The sequence below is a fragment of the Gracilinanus agilis genome, chromosome 3, assembly GCF_016433145.1.
Source record: "Gracilinanus agilis isolate LMUSP501 chromosome 3, AgileGrace, whole genome shotgun sequence".
Taxonomy (NCBI): Eukaryota; Metazoa; Chordata; class Mammalia; order Didelphimorphia; family Didelphidae; genus Gracilinanus; species Gracilinanus agilis.
Window position 1 is genome coordinate 193,984,793 of NC_058132.1, and position 10,668 is coordinate 193,995,460.

Here is a 10,668-nt window from a genome sequence, read left to right on the forward strand (position 1 = left end):
AAAGCTTTCTACCATCACCATTACTACTATTTAAAACTAAACCTAACTTATAGTTTCTTGAATTTAGACATAGGCTTAAATATATGTTTTTTTATACCCAATTTTCCCCACAAGTGTCAATTAGATAATCTCTCCATGAATAAATATATCTTTAATTTTTAGCTTTTTGTAGCTTAAGACCCCAGTGATTTACTATTATTTTTAAGATATACTTTAAGAATAAAACTATCATTCTATTACTCCTTTTTTTGACAGGGTTGTACAATGAAGTCTGCAGACCCTTCTTTATCTTGGCACCCTTTCTTTAAAATCAGTTTAAAATTTTTCTTTTCTTCCTTACTCGCCAGGTAGAATTCTGGGTACAATACAGATCTAAATCGCCTTCTATCTTGGCCTTTAACACCCTCTTCATAGAACAGGACATCCTTTTCTTTGTCTTGGATTTTCTGGGGGGGCTCACCTTCCTATAAAAGAAGAAAACATCCCAGATGTTATTATACTAGGCCACAGAGAGCCTGATTGAGGAGAGTTCTTACATAGACACCACAATGGACTAGAAACTCCCTCTAGAATATGAAGGGAAAGTCTCTGTATATGTGAGTAACCTCCGTGATGCCATGTGACACCATCTTCTTTGTAGTGTATTCCCTGTGCTATTGTTATTGTTGTTGTTCACTCATGTCCAACTCTTCATGACTACATTTGAGATTTTTTTTTTTTGCAAAGATACTGCAGGGATGTATCATCTCCTTCTCCAACTTATTTTACAGATGAGGAAATTGAGGCAAACAGGGTTACATGACTTGTTCAGGAGCACAGAGCCAGTAATTGGCTGAGATTGGATTTTAATTCAAGATGTGCCTTCCTGACTCTAGGTCCAGTGCTCTATCCAATGTGCAACAGAGCTGTTGGGGAGTACAGGTGTCCAGAAAAGACTAGTACCTCTGATGTGAGGGCTTGCCCAGCTCTTTTCAGGGCTATTCTCCTCTTTTGGTATCCACCTGCCATTTAGTTCTTACCCCTGGCTCCAAGAAGCTATAGCATGTGCAGTGACCATATCTTAGTAAACTGTCTTGGCAGGTGAGTTAAACCAGGTTGAGGGTAACCAACAGGCATGTGAAGACTCCCCTTGGTTGAATGGTTGGAGGAGAACAAACAGCCATGAAAGCAGTGGAAGCAGCTCTGACACAGAAAATGTCAAAGTCATCCACTGAATCCCAAGCCATCATCAATCATCTTGACTTTTGTCTCTGTATCTCCAGTGATTAGAATTGTATCTAGTAAATAGTAGGTACTAAATAAATGTTTGTAGGTTGATTGATTGGTATTTGGAGCACACAATGGATGTGTGAATAATTTAAAAATTGACTGTATGGAAATTCATTCTTGAAAGGATCATGGTCTATGTGTATGAATTTCCAGAGTAAGAAAGTCATATATGTTCTGTAGGGATGTAGGTACTGTCTGACATTGATGGGAAGCAAACTTGAGGTCTATTCATGAATGACTCATTACTGGGAGCTTTGTGAGCTGGCCTAAGGTTGTGTTGCTTGCTACTCTGGTAGTGGTGAGATGATGACAAAAGCATTCTGTCAAAAGTTCTGGCTATTGTCAATTTGTGAAGTCAGAAGTCCTGACTATTTCTATTGTCCATCTTGAAATGTCATTCCATACCATTCTGGGTCTCAGTTTTTTCTTCTGTAAAATAAGTAGGGAGGTGGGACACTAAATTCAATGATCTCTAAGATCCTTTTCAGTTCTAGAGATCCTCTTCCATGATATATGTCTTGGCTAATTGTATGGATGATCTGGATTTTGTAACAGGTTCTGGATCTAGACCTGTGTTGTGATCATAGCACACAGCTGATGTTGTGAACTGATTTAGAAAGTTGTGGATGGTTCTCTACTTTGATAGTCCTTTGCCTTTTTCTACTTCACCTCTAGGGACTGAATTTGGATTTTGCAAGAAGGAATGATCTATTTCTAAGGTTTTCCTAAAAATGAAACTAAGAACAAACAGCCTCAATCTTACCTTAAAGTGTAGCTTTTTGTCCTTGCAGGACATCGTGTAAATCTTTTTCTCCGTCTTCACAGAGATGGCTACAACTAACCCTGTAGGTATAGTTTCTTTATAACATTGTATTATGAATTGAGTCCGAGGTGCATTTTCTGAGGATAAACACATATAAGTTAGAGCTCTCTTCTGAAGAATCTTTTGCAGCTTTTTAAAACTTTTTAAAGAATAATCTTTAAGGTATAGTCACAGAAGGGACTATAAAAATACTGATTTTTGTGTGATTTGTTCAAATTAATAAGGTGACTGAGATCTGGGATAAAGGCACATCCTGGAAACAACAGTCTAGTAAGCTTTGCATCTGTTCTCCAACAAAATTATCTAATGGATTAGGTTTTTTTCAGCATTTAGGAAAGCAGTGATATCTAGGAATATCACATAGAATATCATTTAGAAGTCATTACAAACTATACTGATTTTTTGGAATGGGGGTGGGGCTAGGATTAGCAGAGGAACTATTCATAGGGATAGGGAACTCCTGGATGAGAGAACTCTTTCTTCCTTAATGCCTCAAAGTTCAGAGGGATAGCAGTTATCTTTGATGACATAATTAAGACATAAAAAAGTTGGGGCAACTAGGTGGCTCAGTGAATATTGTGCCAGGCCTGGAGATGGGAAGTCCTGGATTCAAACCTGGGCTCAGACATTTGCTAGTTTTATGACCCTAAGACAGTCACTTAACCCCATTCTGCCTTGGAACTGATACTTCTTATTGATTCTAAGACAGAAAGTAAGTATTAAAAAAAAAAGAGATAAAAAAGTTTCAATAGCCTAGGACAGTGATGGTGAACCTTTTAGAGATGGAGTGCCATGAAGGTGGTGGTCTTCACCATATTACAGCTTGTTGGGCAGTTTGAACTATTTATTTTTTAAAAAACATTAATTTTTTTCCCTTTCTTTTAAAAAAGCTAGAAAGTATCTGAGGCCAAATTTGAACCCAAGTCCTCCTGGCTCTGGGTATGTTGCTATATCCACTGTGCTACCTACCTGCCCCTATTTTTTTATTTTCTGGAATTTCCCAAATTTTCCAATTTTTTCACTCTCCCTTCCTAATCATGGTTAACCATAGGTAACTGAATCAGTGGAAACTAAATCAGTGGATATAGGGGCACAACTGTACTTTGACTTAATTGATTTCATTATTGCAAAGATTTCTATTTAGCAAACAGGAATCTATACTAATGATATATGATGGATCAGATTACAACTGTTTTTCCTTTACAATAGATAAGGACTGATTTATATATGACAGATTCTCAAATGAAAGCCTTTGCAGTGTGCTTGGTAATCAAAACCTACCATTAATAACCACATAAATGGATGTTCTTCTTTGTGGTCTGTTATTAAGGTAGTTGAGCTAGATTCTCACTTCTTTTTAGGTTTAAGACTATAGCAAGGCCAAGAGAAGTAAATGGTGACATGGAGCAAAGGGAAAAGGGGAGCAGTTGTATAGTGAAGAGATCACTTATCCAAGAGTCTCAGGATATCTAGTTTTTCAGTCCCAGTTCTGCCATTTACATGATCTTTGACCTTGAACAATATTTTCTAAGGAAAGTATTTTTCTCCTCCAGAAAGTGAGAATAAGATCTCTAAAAGTTGTTTCCAGTTCTATAAGTCTCTGATTTCTACATTGGTGGTTCAAATGAAAATAAAAACATACTTTGAATTTCATCTTTAGACATCTCCTCAAATGCAGCCTTTTTCTCTCCTTTTACTAATATGAGAACTTTGTTCTTCTTATTCCGTAAGATGGTACATCTGGGTTCATTAAGCTTGCTGAATTCCTGTTTAGCTGTTTTAAACAAATATACATTAAGTACACACAGAGGTAAGAGAGCTTCATATCTTTCATCAAATCTGTCCTAAATTTCAGTTCTCCAGAGCAATTAATGACAACCTCCTGATTCAGAAGAATCTATGATAAAGTAGGTTTTCATTTTTAGCCCCAAAAAAGAGAAATGAAATATGGAGACAAAAGTGTCTTTAGGGAATCTGAATTAGTGCCTCAGCAACACAAAGCAGAAAATAAGAAGCTTTTTCTTATCTAAAAAATGAAAGCTTCTTGAGAATTGTATCATTGGAAATTTTTGTCATAATGCTTTACACTATTACTTTCTAAAGGCTTGTTGAATTGAATTAAATTGAGAGAATAAAGGGTTAATGGGGGGAATTTCTTGATCAACTTGATGAGCTTATTGGGAAGTAACCTTTGATTACCTCTTCCTGTGAAGGATATTGAAAAGACCATAGACTCATTCATAATTTGTAGATGATGAGTGATCAGTGATAGGGGATGAATAGGTTGTTTTGGACTATTGTAGATTATATCCACCCCTTTGTGATGCACTTAGAAAAAGGAGTTTTCATTGCAAAATTGGATCTTTTACCTTTTTCGGAGAGGTCCAGAGAGAACTGAGCATATTAGACATTTGAAGACCAGCTTTGGTCCATGCTTACACACTGGTAAGGCCTTTCAGGGACTGACCCCCCTCTCCCCACAGCTTCAGGCTTAATAATTGTGGGAAATGAGTAGAGAAATAGAAAAGTAGAGAAATGTTGACCTAGTAATGGTTCCTGAACACAGACCTAGAGAGGCAGTGGAAGACAGCATTAGTTGTGTATGCTTTCAACTAGGTAGCCCTGTGAGAGGGGAGTTACTTGGCCAAATGGTGTGTATTACTAAACCATAGATTTCTAGAGAGGAGAGAAAAGGGAGTTCCCGGGCAACTCCAGCCTTATCAGAAGATACAGGGATTATGTCTGAAGCCCTGAAGCTAGAAAGGCCTGAGCCAAGGGGCTGAAGTATGATATGGGTGAGCAAATGATTCTTTTCAGTTATTATGAATTATTAGGACAGTACAGGTCCAGTGGGAAGAGAATTACTTTCTAGAAATTCCAAATTTGTTTTTTTTTTTTTTTTTTTTTTTTTTTTTTTTTTTTACATCTGAGAGAAGTCTGGGCTTCAGGATAGTGGTGTTATAAAGCTAAAGGATTATATTTATCACTGATGTAGAAAGTGGAACTCACTGTAATATAGGGGAGTTTTCTCTTTAACAACTCCAAATTTATTTTTCTTCTAAGAGAAATCTAAACCACTGCTAGTAATATGAGTCTGGGGGAACTATACATATCCTTGAGAGGATGGCGAATTTCACTGGAGCAGGAAGGAGCCATTGTATGTGGGCTACCATGAATCCTTTATAGGTTTTCTGCATTTTTTTCTGGTGTGAAATAAAGATGGTCCTATGCCTGATATATGTTATTACCTTTAGTGCTTTAAGACCCTTTAACCTAGATCTCTACAGACCTAGACAAAATTATTTTCTGGGCAGTATTTTGAGGTTTCTAAAGGAAAACTTTGAGTAAGAGTAAAAGAGATTAAAAGAGTGATTTTGGGGGCTGTCTGTGTAAGCAAACAATTTTGGTCCCTTGATCATGAGTTTTGTTAAGGAAAAAAACACTTAAGAAAATTGAGAAACTATTGATATTTAATAGCTTTAAGGGCTTTTGTGGAGGAACCAAGACTGAACAAAGAAGCAATCATTTTCTTTTCCGAAGGGATTCTCTGCTATGTATATGCCACTCTTATAGGGTTTTACTGGTTAAAGAACCGAACAGAAATGATGTTCCTCATCTCCAGAGCATTTTTCCTGAAGAAATCCCCCAAATTTAGGGAGAGTTTGCTTTCTTATTTGTAGCCATTTCTCCCTATTGCCCTGTGTTGGCTTCTCAGACCAGTTTCCAGATCTTCTACCTCATTTTCCTGAGTACTCCTGAGAATCATAACTTTCTGCTTGGATTAAGCCCTATTTAAATTTTTTTTTACTTCACATAGGGTAGATTCTGAGAGCCAGAGTGTTTCCAGAGCAATAGTAAACACTTTGTCACAGTCTCCTCTCTCCCTCCTTTTTTCTTTTTTCTGATTTCTCTGGCTTTCTTCAAATAAAGCTAAAAGTCCACTTTCTGCCCAAAGCATTTTCCAGGCTCCCTTAATATCAATATCTTCCCTCTTTGATTTTCTCTACTTTGTGTATGGATGTGTGTGTGTGTGTGTGTGTGTGTGTGTGTGTGTGTGTGTGTGTCTGTGTCTGTGTCTGTGTCTGTGTTTGTGTATCTTGCTTGTATATAGATGTTTGCATGTTTTCTCCCCTATTAGACTGAGCTCCTTGAGAACAGAGACCCTTTTTGTCTTTATTTGTATATATTGCTGGTGCTTAACACAGTATATAGTAAGCCCTTAATAAATGTTTGTTGTCTTGGCCTGACTTCTCCTTTATAGCAGTGGTCCCAATGGGAGTGACACTGAAGGCATATGGTCCACACCCTTTTCAGGGAAGGAATCCACCTTCCCAAACCAGATCTGCACCAAGTAGAGACAATATCTTTCAATGCTAAGTATGTTGGCAAAGGCATTGTGGTTCTCTGCTGCCAAGCAACTTCCCCCAAGCTTAGATAGAATTAGATAGAGCCAAGTAGAAAAAAAATGAAACTCTTTACCTTTCTCTTCAGCTTAAGGGGAAAAAAAAAGAGAAAAAAATTCCATTAAATTCTTTAAACAAAAGAAGTACATTTATCATTTCTTCTTAGTTCCTTTCTTCTTTCACCCTCTTCCTCTCCCTTCTTTTCCCACTATATTCAATAGCTTCTATAGCTGAAACCATTTCCCAGAGAACCAAAAGGATCCCACTTAAGATTGACATCTGATTGGATTGAGAGCCAGGCCTAGAGATGGGAGGTTCTGGGTTCAAATCTGGACTCAGAGACTTCCTAACTGTTTGACCCAGGGCAAGTCATTTAACCCCCACTGTGTAGCCCTTACTGCTCTTCTACCTTGGAACCAATACAAAGTATTGATTCTAAGATGGAAGGTAAGGGTTTAAAAAAAATTGGCAGCTGAGGAAACTGAAATGTGAAATATTAAATCTAGATTTTTAAAATTCCTACTTTTATCTTTCCCACAGGTCAGTAGAACTATTTTTAGATATTGAACTGATTTTTTTTTAAATGGAGATACTTCCATGGGGGAGGGAGGGAGGGAGGGAGGGAGGGCGAGAGGGATAGGGAATGAAAACCTGTTCATAGAAACTTAAGTGAAAGTGGATTCTTTGGGATAATCAAAAGAATAACTTTTTAACTTGCCAAAGTGTTTCATAAGCAGGAAGTCCTCTTTGAACAGAAAGTCACTTAAGAGAATTCTAGATCAAAGAATTCATGGTATGTCAACAATTTCCCAAGAAATAGAAGCTCTAAAGCCTTTTGCAATTTGTGTGTTGTATGATGTGAACCTACCACTTTGATATGTACTGCTATAAGTGAGTCAGGATCAATTCCTAGATCTTATAGTAAGGATTATGTATACTTCACTTCTAGCCCCAGATTTTTTTCAAGTAGAATATATCTTCAGTATTACAATGGGAGTCAGTGGAAAGACAAGAATACTCTGCATGAGAAAATGATAGGTTAGAGACTGAACCTGTACTTTCATTGGTATTGGGAGCTCCCAGTAAGGAAATTCCTTCTACCATTCTAAGCCAGGACCCTCTCTGTAAATGATTTCTTAGAATACTAACTCAATATACATGTCAGAGGCAAGACTTGAACTGAGGACTTCCTGGCTCCAAAGCCAGGTCTCTACCACTACATCATGCTGTCTTGATGATGACAATAATGATGATGATGATGATTATAATAATAATAATTCATGTCACACAGTCCTGATGGTTTATGAATCATTTTCCTCACAGCAATATGTGAGATGAATAGTACAAGACAAATAGCATGGTATAGACGAGAGATTCAGGAGAGATCTGGGTTCTAATTCTACCTCAGGCACTTGTTAGCTGTGAGACACTGGATAAACCACTTAATCTTTCTGAGCCTCAGCTTCCTAACAAGGAGATTGGACTTGATAAGCTCCAAGGGCTTTGCTAGCTCCACTCCAAAATGATAAGCCCAAGATCTCAAATATTAAAGATACTTAGATCCACCATTCTTATTTGTTTAACCTGTTTATTTACAGCTGTGGATCTATTCTGTGATTTCTATTTAGATAGATGTGTAGAGATACTTACCTATTAAATAAAGGGTACCATCTTTAAACTCTAGGTCCACGATGTCAATAGAATGAAGATCTATGTCATAGTCTATTTCTGAGGCACAAAGTGCTTCAGAGTAGTTAGATGCAGTTGCCATCTTAACACCTAATGGAAGCAGAGACCAAATTGTTAAAAGACAAATAAGGTTTCATTGACAGCTTATACTGTCTCTTAATTCTCTCCTTCCCCCTGTTTATTAGAACATTTTGTTTAGACTTCTGCCTTTCCCCTCATCACATTTTATCTCATGTCATATTTTTTTCCTGTAGATGACATTTCTCTTTTGCCCTCAGTTATATAGTAAGTTCCTTGAAGACAGAAACTATATCATTTCTCCTTTCTTCTCTTTTTAAAAAATAAAATCAATATTTAAAAAAATCAAATTAAAACTGACATATCACCTAGACACTACTGTAGGCATTCAATAGATACTTGTTGAATGTTCTGAGTGATTGATTTGTCTAAATTCCTGATTAGAGGCATTCTCCTACTAAGGTAAATAGGCTTATCACATGATTTAGAAGAAAGGAAAATATGCATTCATAGTGTATTGTGGGTCTGGCTCTCTCTCCTTGCGTGGAGACCGACTTGCTCATCCTGCTTATACCCACTTCAGCAGGTTGGGGTAGTTACCTAGAGAGGATACCACGTAGTTACTGTAGAATTCTCAGGTTCCAAGGGTAATATTGTTGGGAGCCAGAGGAAATATATTATTACTATTTTCTGCTAAAGTTTCTGAATCCCTATATAAAACTAGCCACAATGACACCATTCATTCTGAAACATGAAGCATTTATTAAATGATAAAAATTATTTTCTCAATAGAAGATAAAAACAGAAATTACTAAACTGTAACAGATTACTAATAAATTCACTTTCACTCACCAATGCACACGTAGATGGACACACACTGAAAACTAGTAGCATTGCCTCATGTAAGAAGGAAAATCCATATACCTGGAATAACTCACTACTCTTTCCTACAGGCCTTGACATACTTTATCTTTTTGTGAAACAGTGTGTACAATGTATCGTACACTGGACAAAACTGCGCTTCTTCTGGCCCTCACAGCAATCCTATTGGGCAAAATTGTTTCTCTGTTATTCTGGGCAGTTGAAGTAGCAAAAAGTTTATTTATTAAATATTTTCATTATTAGCCTTGATATTTTTATGTTCTTTTATGTAAATTTTTTCTAACTTTACAAAATAACCCTTTGGTAGTATGATAGGTATGGCATCAAATAAGAAAATTAATTAAGGTAATGTAATTTTTAATATAATTATTCAAGCTACTCATAATAATATTCTACCAGTTATGTAGGTCTGCCTCTATTTTTACTAAGAGTGATTTATAATTGCATTCATATACTTAATTCCTACAAATATCTTGGTAATAACAGTGATAGATAATAATAGTTGACAGATATATTGATCTATCTTGTTTACCATGTGCCAGACACTGCTAAATTCTTATCTCATCTGATCGTCACAATAGCCCTGGAAGGTGGGTGCTATTATTATCTGCATTTTAAAGAGGAAATTTTGTTAAATAGGGGTTAAATGGCTTGCCCAGGGTCATTATTATTAATGATTAACTATTAAGAGTCTGAGGTGAAGTTTGAAATCAAGACTTCCTGATTTCAGATATAGCACTTGCTCCACTGTGCCACATAGTTGGTATATATGCTCTTAAATACTTCATGCCTTCAGTAGTTATTTTGAATTAAATTTCTCTTTCTAGGTCTTCCTGATGGATTTTGTTGGTAATATACAGGAATACTGATGACATATGGATTTATTTTACATCTTAAAATTCTGCTGAATTTATTGTTTAAATTAATTTTTTGGTTGATTCTATAGGGTTCTCTAAATAAATCATTATATCATCTACAAAAATTTTTTTCTTCTTTCCCTATTCTTATTTGTTCAGTTTGTCTCATTGTTATAAGTAGTACTATATTTCTCTATAGATGCCATAGTGGATAGAGTTATGACTCTAGAGTGAGGAAGCAGTGAATTCAAATCCCACCTCAAACTCTTATTAAGTATGTGACCTAAGTTACATACTGCTGTCTACTTCATTTTCTCCATTTATAAAGAAGGGATAATAATAGTATCATTTTCTTAGGGCTATTGTGAGGATAAAATGAGATAATATTCATTAAGTGCTTTGCAAAGCTTAAAATACCATATAAATATTAGTTATACAATATATAATACTAGGACAATGTTAAATAGTATTGATGATAACAGATATCCTTACTTTACCCTTGTTTTTTGTTACATGTAAGAATTTGTTCTTGGGTTTAGGTAGATAATATTTACCATTTCAAGGAAGGAACTTAAAAAGTATTTCATATACTTTTTAGAATTTTAACAGAAATGGGCATTGACTATATTTTGTCAATAGCCTTTTCAGTATTGATTAATAAAATCATGTGGTTTCTATTGTTTCTATGATTTGTTATGTTTATTATCTTCTATATGTTGAATCATTT

General features: G+C 35.9%; 1 protein-coding gene across 1 annotated transcript; it reads right to left on the reverse strand.

Moving 5' to 3' along the window:
- Nucleotides 1–236: 236 nt before the first annotated feature.
- Nucleotides 237–8,266, reverse strand: LOC123240473 (interleukin-18-like). Its single transcript, XM_044668067.1, has 5 exons — nt 8,146–8,266; nt 6,572–6,583; nt 3,735–3,866; nt 2,033–2,169; nt 237–464 (listed from the first exon to the last, which is right to left on the reverse strand). Exons 1-5 carry the CDS (start codon nt 8,264–8,266, stop codon nt 237–239), a joined length of 630 nt encoding a protein of 209 aa, XP_044524002.1.
- Nucleotides 8,267–10,668: the final 2,402 nt, after the last annotated feature.